This window comes from Prunus persica, chromosome G2 (assembly GCF_000346465.2).
Source record: "Prunus persica cultivar Lovell chromosome G2, Prunus_persica_NCBIv2, whole genome shotgun sequence".
NCBI lineage: Eukaryota > Viridiplantae > Streptophyta > Magnoliopsida > Rosales > Rosaceae > Prunus > Prunus persica.
In genome coordinates this window covers 27,742,377-27,757,723 of record NC_034010.1, presented here as the reverse complement: position 1 = coordinate 27,757,723, position 15,347 = coordinate 27,742,377, and the positions used below count along the sequence as shown (strand labels likewise).

Genomic DNA, 15,347 nt, shown 5'->3' with positions numbered 1-15,347 from the left:
TAGATTGTCATTTGTATTCAAAAAAAGATGTGTATGTCAAAAAATTGAAGATAAATTTAACCAACAAATAAAAAAATTTGACGAATATTTTGAATTAAAAGTTAAATTAAGAAAAAGTGAGGTTAAACATTTGTGTAATTATCTTTTTATCTATGTATTTTTTCTTCTCCAAAACAACTTTCCTTCGTATGCTTTTCCTTTAATAATTTAACACAAATAATTTTCGAGACACTTGATGGATTATTAAAAGACATTTACAATTGAATATACGTGAATTATAAAAAGAATAGGAGTTTTATATAGTCACTTATTTAACCTATAACAACTCGATATGTGCATACAATGCGCATTGTCAATGGTTTAGGTTGTAAAGTGAGCACATCGGCAGAGGAAAGATGGAGTTGGATCTAGCTATTTAGGAGCCTAATTAAAGTATAATTGTATTGTTTATTTCATTTATTTATAGAAGTAACATTTTAATGGCAAAATGAGAAAACATGTTGCTCAATATAGTGACTAAGTAAGTAATGCGGCCAAACAACAAAGTAAGTAGAAATAACGTACGACAATTAACTAGCTCGTAATTTAATGATATTTTTCTTTCATAAATAGAAAAAGTTTGAAATTCATTTCATCCTCAGCCAAAGATAATTAAAAAGCCGCAGACCACGAGCATAGGCCCATCTCAAGTCAGCCCAGCCCAATACAAGTCTCAATTCAGTCCAACTTAAAACGTTATTCTCTTTTTTTATGTTAAAGAGTTCAACTTACATTGATTTCTCAAATTGTTATCAATTCATTCATGTAAATTAAAGATTGTTCTATTACCGCGTTGATTCCAATATTATAATCAACAATTTTTTCTACGAATTTTAATACTTGTAGAATTATACACATAAAATATGTATTATTGTCACGTTATAAATTACTCATAATTTTCCACACGAACTAGTGGGCAGTATATACATGTGATGTGAATGTTAAAAAAATATGAATAAATTGAGCTAAATGATGTAATACCGTATGAAAAGAGAAAGATGGATATAAACGACGTGTCACCTAATAGTCGACGTGGATACAGAAGGCGAGCTATGATTGATGCATAAAACTTGGATGCACTAAGAGATGTCCACGTATTAAGTACAAAAGATGTGGAGTTATGAATCTATAAAGTATATCCTCCTATTTGGGAATGTTGTTTTGATTTTAATTATGAATGGTGACCAGTCAGCTAAACTCATATTTAGGGTAATTTATTGATTGATTTGAACTAGTAATAATGGAGAGAATTTGGAGAAGGGATTTTGTGGCAAATTAGTATGATTTTAAAAATAAAAATAAAAAACAAAAAGTTTATTTTTATTGTTATTTATTTTAGAGAGCATTTGAATTTGATACTTTATTAGTCAGATATGATCATAATGGCATCATATGAAAATATAAAGCTATATATCATGCACCATTTGGCCACAGCCTCCGAAGGACACCTTAAAATTTTCCCATATCCACTCTGACCTTTCTGGTTTTGTTCTTTTTGCGATAGAAATGCTTGTCACCTACTCATTTCTGGTGACCTATTAAGTTTCGTACTCTCTCTTTCTCTTCTTCACAAAAACCAAACACCAAGAGAGGAAGAGAGAGGAAGAAGAGAAAACAGAGCAAAAACAGAGATCTCCTTCATCCTCCTCCATGGAAAAGCATAGAATCTGCAAGATCTGCAACAAGAGATTCGCCAATGGAAAAGCCATGGGTGGTCACATGAGATCTCATCTGGCCAAGCTTCCTCTCCCTGCAAAGCCGCAGTCGCCGCAGCAGCAACAACAACTCAGCAACTCGCCCGAGTCATCTCCTCCACTTTCATCAACAAACAGGGCCATGCATTCTTCTCCATCTCTGGATTCAGCCATCCATGACGGCGATAGCGACACCGAGTCACACCCGAGGAACCCAACTCGGAGAAGATCCAAACGGCGCCGTAAAGTGATTGGGAAAGCGGCTGAGGCGGCCCTTGAGGCAGAGCAGGTGAGTTCTGTTTCTGATGCTTTTTCAACTGAAGATGTTGCCAGGTGTCTCATAATGCTTTCAATGGATAAATGGGGAAAATGGGAAAAAGCTAAACTAAAAAAACAAGTAGATGAATCTGTAGATGAGGATGAGGACGAGGACGAGGACGAGTCGGCTTTTCAGGCTCAAACCGGAGCCCTGACTCAGGGAAAGTACAAGTGTGAGACTTGTAACAAAGCGTTTCGATCTTATCAGGCACTTGGAGGCCACAGAGCAAGTCACAAGAAAATAATCAAGACCCAAGTGTTCGATGTTGAAGATGATGATGATGATGATTTTGAAGAAGAAGAAGAAGAAGATGATGATGTCATTGGTAACAATGGCAATAGTGGTAATTTGGTTGTTGATCAGCAGAGAACATTTGAGTGTTCATTTTGTTTCAAACAGTTTGATTCTGGTCAAGCACTTGGTGGGCACAAGAAAGTTCACTATTACAACAATTTGACTCACAATGCTAGGAATGTGTCATCATCTTCTACTAATTTTGTAGACAATTTGGTGATAGATCTCAATCTCCCAGCACCAGAGGAGGAAGATGGAGAGCTTAGCCAGCTTGAGTTTTCAACAGTTTCTGATTGATGAACTAGAAATTAGGGGTAAAAGTTTTCATTTCAAACATGGTTTTTTTTGTAGATACAGATGAACTAAAAATTTCTCATTTCCCATCTGAGAATGGTATACAGTGAATTTTCTGTTGGAGATTTTAATAGGTTTTTTTTGGGCTTAATTTCGTATGCTTATTATATTATTTTTTTGCTTGGTGGTGCTGCATGAAATGGATTATCTCACTCCATGACTTTACAATTTCCTTCTCAGACCTCTTCCCTGCCTGATTAGGTAGTGGAGATAAGGCAGTAACTTTTCTGCTTCACCTTCAATTAATCTTCTTAAAAAGGTTAATTTGCTTTGTTTGCACTGTCATGCATAAATTAATGAGTTACAATGAAGCTGCCCTTGTTTTTGCTCACTGCATCCATCCAGTGGTTTTTAGCTAATCAAAACTGTTTTCCTCATTTTCCTGACAAGAAAAGAAAGTGAAATATACAAGGACAAAATACAGGTTTGGAGAGAGAAAGTTCACCAAGTTTTTTTGTATTTTGTGTCTTTTTCTTTTGTTCGGATATAAAGATTAGCTTCTGCCTGTCATCTCCTCCTTTATAGTTTGCACAGTTGGTGAAGAAGTCAAGAGAGAGAGCCCCGCAGAGCAGCCAGCTCTCTTCCTTCTTATCTTCTGGTTTCTCTCTACTATAGCAGTAGCTGTAACTCTCTGTGGTGAAGCCATGCATAGTCAAGCATGACATAATACCATTTTTGCAATTAATATGTGATGCCAATATAGTCTTCAGCCAGGCCAAGACCTCCAATCTACCCATACATAGCCCATATGTTTTCCCAAGTGGACTCTTCCTCCCTCAAATTCAATCCTTTCAAAACTCTTTTCCAAGAAGAAGAAAAACAAAAACAAAAACTGTTTTCCAAGAAATAAAGAGAAAATCTTTCAAATTACACTCATGATACTAGATTTTAAACTTCTGGGGATAAGTGCATATCTGATTGATTGATTTTGGCAGAATTCATAATTTGGATAAACCCAAATCTGCATTTATCTAGTCGTTTAATTCGAAAAACTTGGATATTTATACGATTAATATTGTTTTTTCTTCGGATATAATCAAACTGGTGAGTTTTAGTTCCTTCGGTATCGCACCTTCTTTTTGGTCTTAAAATCGTGTTTTGTCGCTAATATTGTTGATGCTCACATATTTGATGCGCATAGGGTTTTATTGGTTGTCAAAGTTAATATTACCAAAACGTTTCATTCAACGCACAACTTTGACTTCAAATTCATGTTGCTTATGGATTAAAAATTACAAACAAGAGAGTGGATGGATAGAGTAGAATTGTAGGGTGCCAATAGCGTACTTTTACTTCAATTGCTAAGTTAAATGCGTTTTCAACAATTGCTAAACTATATGTTGGAGGTGATTCAACTCAAGTGCAAATAGACGAACACACTACTTTTACCAAATTAACCTAACACACGGATGTTATTTGGAAGCTTGTCAACCGGCAATAAATATTGTTGGTCTCTCTCTCTCTCTCTCTCTCTCTCTCTCTCTCTCATAGTGTAGACGTCGACACACTTGAACAATTTATATTTTTGTAAGGGTTAGTTAATTTTAGCACAATCTCATCCTCTCAATCTCATTTTTCTCTATACTCTAGCACAAAAAATGAAAAATGAAAAATGAAAAATGAAAACTGAAAACTAAAATTGAAATAGTTATCAAACGGACCTTAATTTTTCATTTTTCATTTTAAATTTTAAATTTTATAGTATTATATTTGTATATTGTATTTTGTGAGTGTTTATTGCGGATCCAAAATTGATTTTTTTTTCTTTTTTTTTGAAAAACTTATCAATACGGAGATCCAAAATTGAAGATAAGAGTAGAGAGGTGTCCTAGTAGCCATTAATTATCAATTTTGCAAGAACGTCAAGTTAATAATAACAAAAATTGAAGTGTCATATCAGATATCGTAATAAATAAGTTTAATTTCACAATATGCACGTTGATGGGGGCGAAATGTCATTAACATTTCTATTCAAGGAAGCAAAGGGTCAAAAATGAAATATTTACCTAACCTTATTTTAGTTTTATTTATTTATTTATAACTTCATGCATGTTTATGTTTTCTTAGTAACAATGGGTTTCTTTGGAAATATGCCAATGCAAGGCAACCAATTCATGAGAGGTCTGTTTGCTGCTGCTGAGGTTAGTTGAAACTTGAGTCTTGACAGACAGAAGCTCTGCGGAATTGGATGTTTCAGGCTATTTTAATATTCTCTCTAGTCAACATGTTCAGTGCACCAAACCGCAGAGAGAGGAGTTTAGCTACATCCAATTAACTTCTAATTGTATTTTAAATTTACTAATCGAGGTTAATAGTGGCCTTACGTATACTGGGGACTTTTATTTTTTACCCGACGCCTATTAGATGAGTTCAAACTTAATATTGTAGAATGAAAACCTATTCAACTTCTTGTAAATTGGTAAATTTGCATTACTGCATACTGCAGTTAAGTTGTACATTTGTAGGTTAACTGGAAAAACTTTATTACGAGATTAACTCTCTGTGGATTTATTCCCTTAATTGCATGCAGATATAATAGTGAGATGCGGCAATGGTGCTAGCTAGCAAGGATTTGGTTTCTGTTTGGATTTTCTCTGCCATGATCTGCTTGACTTTTCTTCTTTGCTCTCCACCTCATTAAATTTCCTCTAAAGGACTCTAATGTTGACGCATCACACAGAAAACCCAAATAGCTCACAATTTTTATTTTAGAAGAAAAAAAAAATCCCAATTGAACTAGGTCTTCTTCTTGTTCTTTCTTTTTTCAGCATCCCAGCACGCTCTCTCTTCTCCCAAATCCTCTATTCCAACCTCACAATCTCTCCTTTTCCCATATGAAATTCAGTTGTTGCTAATGCCCAAAATTTCATCCTGCAACTATGGTACTACTTTCATATCCTAAACCTCATATCTCAATTATGAAATATGAATCAAAATATCTGAACCAAAATAACAAATAATGAGCACAATTGGCTGCGTCTATTTTTTCTTGGAAAAGGAATGGCCTTCCTAGAGCAATCTTTACTTATGTATAGATCCATTATTTTAATTTTCTACACATAATTTATTGGTTTTGTGATTCTAGTTATGTTTTTTTTTTTTGTGGGAGAAAGAAGTGTAGGTTTATATTTTAATTTAGTTCAATTTTGATACGGGTTAAGTCCTAAAATCATGATTGATATGGCTATGGTGGCCACGTACGATCCATTTGACTCATCTTTCTTTGGTGGTAGCCCATTCGGTGAGAATATTTGTGTTGTGGTTCTTATTTTGTGAAAAGCAATTGTAGTCGTTGGACTTGTGTTTGTTTCTATGGGTAGAAGAGGACTAAGATAGAGGCATGGAAAAGATACTGTGTCTTTGGAAGAAAGAGAAATTGAGGAAAAAAAAAAAGGGAGAGAAAACGACTGCACACTAACACCCACGTTATGTTTAGGAATTTTTTTCAAAACAAAATTATGATGCATTTAGGTTTTGTGTGTGATGTGCCAACATTAATAGAGTCTTACAAATGAAATTTTAATGTGGTGGCAAATGTGGGTTAGACCAGTAAGTCAAGACAGTGAACCTGCCCTCTTACACCCAAGTTTGATCTCTCCTCCATATAGATTAGATTAATTTGGAGTATATTATATATCGATGGTATAAAAAAAAAAACTCAATATGAATTCAAAAACAAATCCTTCTATGTTAACCCAAAAAAGAATCCGAACTGTAAATCGTAATTTTTATTAATTAATGGCACATATAGTATTGAAACTCTAGATTTCTTCTCTTCCAACATTAAAAAAAAAAAGTATCACTAAATTAATAACTACGTAATGAATTGTAAATTGAAATTAGAAATTCAAGATTGATAAGAAAGGTTGGATCCATATACATAGTTTTTTGTTTTATATTTCGTGGGGGGCGTTGACAAAGAAAGAAACTAGTTGGGTTGCTGAGAACATACATTATACATACTGACTGGCATGATGAATTCAACCTTAGTTTTCGTCATGCTCCACAAACCCAACGTGCTATCGACTTCCCTCGACGTCTATGCTTTCTTTAATATTAATTAATTAATTATCATCTAACAAAACACCTCATATATTATACATGCATGCCCCTTGCATATATAAATTAAGCCATGATCTCCAACAAATTAATTGAGCTCAAGCCCACAAGTATGGAAAACACATTCACACGCAGGCAGCAGCAGCAATCCAGTCCTCGCCTTCTACGAAGCAGAAGTGGAACAATTATTCCGACCATAGCCTTGCCACCAAACAACAGCCAAAGATTCACCACCCCCCGCTCAAAATCCACCACCAAATCACGAACCACCAGTAAGAATCACGAGGAAGAGAAAGTTTTAGTTCTAACGCAAAACAAGGGTCTAGAAAATGCTATTAGACAACAAGGTACTAATTTAAATGTAACTACTAGTAGTTTTGGTAAGTTGTTGCCTCGTGGGAGAACTAGTCCTAGTCCCCGCCCTAGAATATCATCGGTGCCACCTCCACGGTCGCCGTCTGCGTGGGCATTATCTCCGGGACGATATTTGCCGTGCAAGGTGGCACCGGAGTCACCAGCTGTTTCAACAAAAGCAGCGAGGGTTAAATCCAGTCATAGCGGTGGCGGTGGTGTGAGTGGGGTTTTGAAGTATTTTAGGCTGCAGAAGAAAGTGTCACCAATACAAGAGGAGGACTTCCACCGGTTTCGTCTTCTGCATAATAGGCTGCTTCAGTGGAGATTTGCCAACGCCAGAGCTGAGGCTTCCCTGCTCGTCGCAAAAAGAGTTTCACGGGTATTTATAGACTAAATTAAGTAAATTAGTGAGTTAATTACGTGTGTTTTGTATATGAATTGTGTCTTATTGTTTTCAGGCTAAAATATTTAGCGTGTGCCTTAGAACATTGAAAGTGAGAAACTTCATCCTAGAGAAGCGAATGCAAATGCAAAAGCTCAAGCATGAGATAAAGGTGTACCAGATTCTGAACCCACAAATTTTCCTACTGAATGAATGGGGGAAATTGGATAGAAAAAATCAAGAGTCTGTGAGCAGGTTGGTCCGAAAATTGTCTGGAATTTCGAATACCCTCCCTTTGGTCCATGATGCTAAGGTACAAAATAGATATTCATCATCGCATATTTTTGTTTCATATATAAAAAAGGGTAGCTTAATTCCACAAAGTACAAATTCATCTTCCTCTGGTGGATCCCAGGCTGACGTGGCGTCTGTATGCGAAGCCATGACCACGGCCATGCTTGTCATGGAAGGGATTGAAGCAATGGCCACTGAGTTGCTCCCGCAGGTTAATTAGAGCTCTCAATTTATACTGTTGAATGCAGAAAAAAAATTAAGCTTATTAATTATTGTATTAAGCAGTAATTAACAGTTGATTAATACAATTTTTTGATGGTTTGATCAGCTCGAAAAGGTACTTTACATGGTGACGGAGCTCCTAATTGCGCAGAAACAACAGAGAGACTTGGAGGAGAACATAACTACGGTTGCTGCACTTGTGGTGAGTCATAATTTATTGCCGTCAAGCTCATACAATTTTTCCACAGAAAACAAATATATGTTATTGTAGAAAATTAAAATGTGACTAAAGGGTTTCACAAGGGGCTATTTTTTTTTAAATATTTAAATTTACATAATTAGTTAGGTTTTTATTTTATTTATTTTATAGAAACAATGGTATTTCATTAAACAGAATGGAGTTGAATTTATATGCGGCGTAATTAGTTAGTTAAGGGGTTGAATTTCTATATATCGAAAACAAAAATTATGCTTGTTCTTGGTAAAATGTTTACATCACAAAGAAAGCCCGAATTGAAATATTTATCAAAACTGAGGAAAGCCCAAGTCTAATGTTTGCTTGCTTATTCTATTGGCCCAGAGAGTAGAACAAGAGTGGTACTTAAATTTCAATGGGCTGGACCAAGGCCTATTTAAAGTTTCGAATTAAATCTAAGGGAATATTTTTAAAAATTCTTCGTGGCAAATGTGGGATTAGTCAAGTTGGCTTGAGCTGATATGCTCCCCATTCTGCACCCAAGTTTGAATCTCTCTCCCAGTAGTTTACCGTATAACATTGTTTGTATAAAAATTCTTCCCGAAAAAGTAACTACACTTTTGGACAGTTGAATAATTTTTTGAAAATTTTCAAATTGTCTTATTTTTCTGAACAGGAGGAAGAGGCAAGTGTAAGAGCACATCTCATCCAACTAGAGAGTCAAGGAGCTGAGGCCAACATACCATCGACATATAAAATCCGAATAAACAATACTGATATTAACGTGGTTAATGTATATGATATCTAGTCTTGGATCTATTTTAGTTAGGGCACAAAAAAAATCATATGAAATTTGATCCATGTACGTAGGAATCACACAATGCCATCTTCACTTACTCCAAATCCAGTGTAAAACTTATTCGTGGCATAATTTTCTTTTAACTTCATACATTATTATTTAGTTGTGCAATGCAAACTCTTGACGATTTGTTCATCTACTCATTGAATGCAAACACAATCCATTGACTTGATAAGGATTTATAATTTAGTTCAACGTGACAAACTCGTTTATTTAACGGCTACAACTGTTTCACATGCAAATATGAATTCACAATTGTTTCGAGCATTTTGTCCAACTCATTTACTTAATTGCTACTTTAACTATATCTAACATACTAATTAAAACTTGTGATTTTTTCATGCTTAGTTATTCTTTAAACTCTACCACCATGGAAATACTCACTTATATTTATACACGTACGTCAACAACAAAAACCATAAGAGCAAAACAGTACGTAACACTTTGAGAAAATTCCATTGAAATAAAGTAAAGCAAGAAAATGCTTCTCCTATACCAATCCCCCCACCATTTGAAAATTAACAAAAAAAAACCCAAAAAAAAAAAAGAGAGAGAGAGAAGAAATTAAAACCCCTCAAGGCTTAAAAGTGAATCCTATTAACATTCAGCCGATGGCTTTTGTGGCAAAGGAATATCATCAGCTCCACCCCCACCAACCCCATTATGATCACGGCCGCCAACACTAGCCAGCAACTTCCTCTTGGGCTTCGCTTCAAGCAGCATCAATACCACGTCCCTCATAGACGGCCGGTCCGCCGGGTTCCTGCTGGTGCAAAGCAGCGCAATTCTGAGCATTTGCATCATCTCCTCCCTCACCGGCGCACAACCCGCCCCGGCATTCTTGTCCAGCACGTCATTGATCCCGTCTTTGGTCTTGATCTTGGTCCTAACCCAATCCACAATGCTGTTTCCATCTCCAAACTCTGCGTCCACTGATCTCTTGCCGCTTAAAATCTCCATCAAAACCACCCCATAGCTGTATATATCACTCTTTTCATCCACTTGTAGGGTATAAGCATATTCTGCAAAAGCAAAACACAACAATGTTAATTTAATTAACCACATTTGAAATGGAAATTGCATGGCCCAAAAATGGATTTGTGGACATCTATGTCAACCTCTCCCTTTTTTTTTTCTTTTTTTTTTTAATACTGTTTTTAACCTTTTGCTTTGTATTGATGTAATGTAAGTAACAGTTATTTAAAATATATATATATATATATATATATATATATATATATACAGGGGACCGAAAGAGAACACTTTTGACCAATTGGACCGACCGACCGACCAATATTGCCATTTGGATTGTGTATTAATTACAATTTGGAATTTGGTAAGTGACTAGTGCTTTTTAGATAGAGATAAAGAAGAAGATTTATATGTTAATTCCCTGCCTCATCCACCTAACACACTAGATAATTCAGATTTCGTCACCCTACAAGACGAACTTTAACCAAACAAATCCAAAACCTAATAACGAACAAAAACAAGTACTACCTCACTAACGTACGCCACAGGTCAACCCCTTCTTCCCGCGCATAATAGCAACATACCATAATCTAACCCAACAAATTATTAAATAAATAAATAATGACCAATAAACGCACCTGGCGCAATGTAGCCATAGGAGCCGGCGATGACGGACATGGACTCATCGCTCTGGATCAGCTTGGCCACCCCAAAATCCGCCACTCTGGCCTCCATTTCACCGTCCAACAAAATATTGCTCGGCTTTAGATCGCGGTGCACGATCACCGGGTCGCAGTCGTGGTGAAGATAACAAATCCCCTGAGCCACACCAAGCGCTATCTTGTACCTCGTAACCCAATCCGCCACCAAATTTTGCGCCTTGTTTTTCCCATGCAACAAATCGTCCAAGTTCCCATTAGGCATGTACTCGTAGAGCAGCATGGTGCAGTCCCTGTTGCAGCAGCACCCTAACAATCTCACTATGTTCCTGTGCCTCACGTTCCCCAACACCTCCACCTCCGCCAACACCCCTCTCCTCCGTCTGATCAGGATGCTGCTGTTCTCCTTCTGCTTCCCCCACAGCTTCTTCACCGCTATGATCTCGCCACCTGGCATCTCCGCTCTGTACACCGTCCCAGTGGATCCCATCCCTATAATCTTATCGCTCATCTCCAAACATTCCAGCACATCATCCGCGGTAAAATTCAACCGCTGGAAAGCAGTCAGTTTCCACGGTCCGATCTGCTGACTCTCGTCCATCTGACGGCTGTAGTTCGCGTGAAAGCAGCGGGTCCCCGCGACGAGAACAAAAAGCCCGATACCAAACGCGGCCGCCATGATCCAAACTATCGCGCCGGCCGTCTTCTTCGGCTGCTCGTGACCGCGAACCTCCACCGCTCCAGCCGACAACGTGTCAGCCGCACAGGGCTTCGCCAAAACGCCGCCGCACAGGCCCTCATTCCCCGTAAACGACGTCGGGTGGAGATTCGGGAAAATCGAACCGGACGCGGGTATCGGACCGGTTAACAAATTAAACGAAACGTTGAAAGTCTCCAACGTACTGCAGTTCTCAAAGTTTGAAGGGATCGTACCGGAGAGAAAATTATGCGAGAGATCGAGGTCGGTGATGGAGGGCAAAGCGGAGATTTCCCATGGTATAATGCCGGTCAGCGAATTACGGCTCAGGTTCAAGTAGAGAAGCTTCTCGCAGTGGCCAATGTCCCAGGGAATTGTGCCGTTAAAATCGTTACGTTGAAGCTCGATCCTGTAGAAGTTTCTGCAACCAATGAAGTCTGGGATTTTACCTGTGAGCTTGCTCGAGCTGGCGGAGAAGATCTGGAGGTTTTTTGCTTTCCATATGTTTGATGGAAGGACTGTGTGAAGTGGGTTCTGGGAAATGTTCAAATACGCGAGGTTTTCGGCATTGCCGAGATCTTCAGGGATGGTACCGGTGAAGTTGTTGCTGCTGAGGTCAACATAAGTCAAATTGGGCAAGAACCCAAAACCCGTCGGAATCGACCCGTTGATTTGATTGTTCTGGATTCGGAAGCGTAACAGGGAAGTGCAGTTGGTTAAGGTGTTTGGGAGGGGGTTGATGAACTTGTTTGAGAAGAGTAGGAGCTTGACGAGCTTGTTGCCTCTGCAGAGATTTGGAGGGATTGGACCGGTGAGAGAGTTGGACGAGACATCGACCCTCACAAGCTTCTCACTGAAGCCTAAGCTCTGGGGAAGGACGCCTGTCAGTGAATTGTTCCAAAGAAGCAAGTGTTCCAAGTTGGGTAGCTCTCCGATTTTGTCTGGGATTTCACCAACCAGAAAGTTGTCCATTAAACTTATCATTGTAAGCTCCTTCAACGTAGCAATTCCTGGTGGGATTGAGCCGTTGAGCCCATTATCGGACAAATCGAGCGACTTGAGACCTTGTAAAAGCCCAAGACTTTGTGGGATTGTGCCTGAAAATCGATTCTTGAAGAGTAACAATGTGTCGAGCCTGGTTAAGTTGCCGAGCTCTGGCGGGAGCGATCCGGAGAGAAAGTTATTGGAGATGTCCAAGTACGTGAGATTCGACAACAGAACCAATTCTACAGGAACTTCACCTGAAAGCTGATTGTACCCGATCTCCATTCGGGTCAGCTCCGACAGAAGGCCCAGTTGCGGTGGAATTGGGCCCTTAAGAACATTTCCGGCGAGGTAGAGGAACTGAAGTCTCGGGAAAGTTCCATAGCCTTCTGGGATTTCGCCGTCGAAATAGCTTCCGCCGAGGTTGAGCTGCTCCAAGAATCGGAGTTTGATGAACTCTTGGGGCAAGGGGCCGGTGAAGCTGTTGCTGTAAGCAGTGAAGATTCTCAAGAAGGTGAGCTTTGAAATCCCAGGTGGGAAAGTTGAGTTGAAGTCGTTGTGGCTTATGTCGAGGATTCTGAGGTTGCTGAGTTGGAAAATGGCGGGTTGCAGAGGCCCGCTGAACTTGTTTCTGCTGAAATTGAGGTGAATTAGGGAAGACAAGTAGCGAATTTGTGGTGGGATTAGGCCGGAGAGGTTGCGTTGAGAGAGGTCGAGGGTGACGATTTGGGAGGTGTTGGGGTGGCATTTGACGCCAGACCATGAACACCAAACGGGGTCGTTTGGGTGGGAAGTACTGGGAACCACCCAGTCATGGAAGGTGGAGAGAGGGTCTTTGAGGGAGGATTTAAGGGAAATCAGAGCACTGAGTTGGAAAGACTGAGGTGGAGGAGAACAGAGGACTGTGGAGGTTTGGAGAAAGAAGAAGAAGAAGAAGAATGTGATGAAGGGAAAGAGAGAGAGAGAAGAAGAAGAAAGTTTTTTCATGGTTTTGGGGTTGTGGGTGTGCTGGGTGAGACTGGGAGAGTGTTGGTAAATTTAAGGGAAGAAAGGTTTTGATGACAGAGAGAAATGCTTTTCAGGAGTGCTGCTGGGTGCAGAGGGTGTTTCATCATGATGATGATTGCTTCAGTGTGTTTTCTTGGTGGGCTAATAATAAGATTGAAACTTGAATGGGAGAGAGAGAGAGAGAGAGAGAGAGAGAGAGAAGCAAAACTACTTCTTCTCCTTCCTTATTCTTTAGTTCTACTGTTACAAAGTACCAATGTATGCTAATAATCTTGGTTCTCAATGGCTGTTGCTCTCTCTCTCCCTCTCTCAGTAGTATTCTACCTTTGTCTGATATCCGCCTATACTTTTGGTTTTATTGGGATTTCTTTTTCCTTTTCTTTTGCTTCTACTTTTCATCATTCCTTGGTTTCCTTTATCTTTGTGTCTAACAAATTGGCAAGTATTGTTATGTTAGTAGTGACAAATGTCTCTCACAGGATCCAAGAAAGTCATTCCAATTTCCCACCATATTCTCCTACCATTTTTTAAACAATTTCTCATTCCTTTTCTCTTTTCTTTGTTCTTTCCTTTTTCTTTTCCCTTCCTAACATTTTCATTTCAGGTTCAAATATTACAAACGAGTTTGAGTTTTAACTGAATTTAGAGCCTTATCCACATTTGTAGACTTTCATGACTCAGATTGTTTTCTTGGTTCCATTGGAGATATATTATTGAGATAAATTTTATGGTACACATGATTCAAATAATTAACTTACAAAGTTTCTAATTACTAAATATAAACGAAATTTTAAACGATTTCAAACATAAACAAATCGCAACGTTACATATTCGGATTAAATTTTTGTAATTATACAGATGATATTGCTACAATGATAATGTTATTTATACCTTCATACAAAAGTATGGTATTGACAACAACAAAAAAAAAAAAAAGAAGAGTATATTTGAATATGAATATTGCTCCCTGTATTAAAATTGAGGATGCTAAATGATTTAAGCCATTTAAAAAACCCAATCATCCAAAAATTAAAGCCCAAAGGAATTCTATGCAGGACATGGCACATCATAAGTGGGTTGTCATAATTTACATGACATGCCGCTGTCACTCTATGAGTGTGCTTTACAAAAAACCCAGTATGAAACAAGTTGGCGCGGATGTTTGAAATTCAAGAAAATCCCACTTGTGTTTTTCTTTTTCCTTTTTGTTTTTTGGCAGAGACGGTCGATCCACTGAGATTTCTAGGATGGTAATTAAATAAATTGAAGCAAGATCTCTTCTCTGAGATGAATGTGCATTAAAATATTATACCGCATATACTGGTTATTTGGGTTGCTTTTCTACTCATTTTGACTTGGATAAAGTTTTGGCATGATGATGGCAAATTATTTACTTTGTATCATTAATCTTGTTAAAGTATATATTACGATAAGAATAAAGCTTCAAACACAATCATCTTCTCAAATCCCGGTTATGCTAATACTTACACTAAACAGCTTTTTTCTTGATTACTTACGCGATTATCGATGATATTATTGGAACTTTGGAAGGGGTAAAAAGTGGGTTAAAATATTGTCCAAGTTTAAGCACATTCTTTTTCTTTTATAATACAACATTTGTGGATAGGTCATGTTTATTAGGGAGATTCTTCAATAAGCATTGAAGTTAAGCATTAGTTACGTGTTTTTTATTTCGGTCGTTGAATTGCATTCATTAGATCTATTGGTCGATTTAATATACATCATACATACATGGTTGAGATTCTTAACATAAAATACTTATTGAAGAATCTTCTATATCCAATTCTTAACGTAAAATATGATCAAATGACTCATGAGAAAGCCGATGCGTAAAACAAATTACCTCTCGCATTCAGATCAAAATATAATTTTAGTTTAGTTAACTAAAGTGAGAAGAATATTCAGAGTTTTGAAGTTGAAGAACTACAAGTTAAGCTTTC

The 15,347-nt window shown here is 37.9% G+C and overlaps 3 protein-coding genes across 3 annotated transcripts; 2 read left to right on the top strand and 1 right to left on the bottom strand.

Annotated features, from left to right (window-relative positions):
* Positions 1,512-2,758, top strand: LOC18786195 (zinc finger protein ZAT9). The gene has a single exon (XM_007219475.2). It carries the CDS (start codon positions 1,690-1,692, stop codon positions 2,641-2,643), a length of 954 nt encoding a protein of 317 aa, XP_007219537.2. The 5' UTR covers positions 1,512-1,689; the 3' UTR covers positions 2,644-2,758.
* LOC18786832 (QWRF motif-containing protein 7) lies at positions 6,830-9,042 on the top strand. The gene is made up of 5 exons (XM_007219584.2): positions 6,830-7,492; positions 7,572-7,808; positions 7,911-8,000; positions 8,118-8,213; positions 8,884-9,042. Exons 1-5 carry the CDS (start codon positions 6,833-6,835, stop codon positions 9,013-9,015), a joined length of 1,215 nt encoding a protein of 404 aa, XP_007219646.2. The 5' UTR covers positions 6,830-6,832; the 3' UTR covers positions 9,016-9,042.
* Positions 9,434-13,707, bottom strand: LOC18784821 (leucine-rich repeat receptor-like protein kinase TDR). Its single transcript, XM_007220222.2, has 2 exons — positions 10,677-13,707; positions 9,434-10,088 (listed from the first exon to the last, which is right to left on the bottom strand). The coding sequence occupies exons 1-2, from the start codon at positions 13,363-13,365 to the stop codon at positions 9,664-9,666; spliced, it is 3,114 nt and encodes a 1,037-aa protein (XP_007220284.1). The 5' UTR covers positions 13,366-13,707; the 3' UTR covers positions 9,434-9,663.

Coding starts and splice junctions, on each gene's coding strand:
- LOC18786195 (XM_007219475.2), top strand. CDS start 1,690: ATGGAAAAGCATAGAATCTGCAAGATCTGCAACAAGAGATTCGCCAAT.
- LOC18786832 (XM_007219584.2), top strand. CDS start 6,833: ATGATCTCCAACAAATTAATTGAGCTCAAGCCCACAAGTATGGAAAAC. Junction 7,493..7,571: donor TCGCAAAAAGAGTTTCACGG/GTATTTATAGAC, acceptor TATTGTTTTCAG/GCTAAAATATTTAGCGTGTG. Junction 7,809..7,910: donor CTTTGGTCCATGATGCTAAG/GTACAAAATAGA, acceptor GGTGGATCCCAG/GCTGACGTGGCGTCTGTATG.
- LOC18784821 (XM_007220222.2), bottom strand. CDS start 13,365: ATGAAAAAACTTTCTTCTTCTTCTCTCTCTCTCTTTCCCTTCATCACA. Junction 10,089..10,676: donor CTATGGCTACATTGCGCCAG/GTGCGTTTATTG, acceptor TTGCTTTTGCAG/AATATGCTTATACCCTACAA.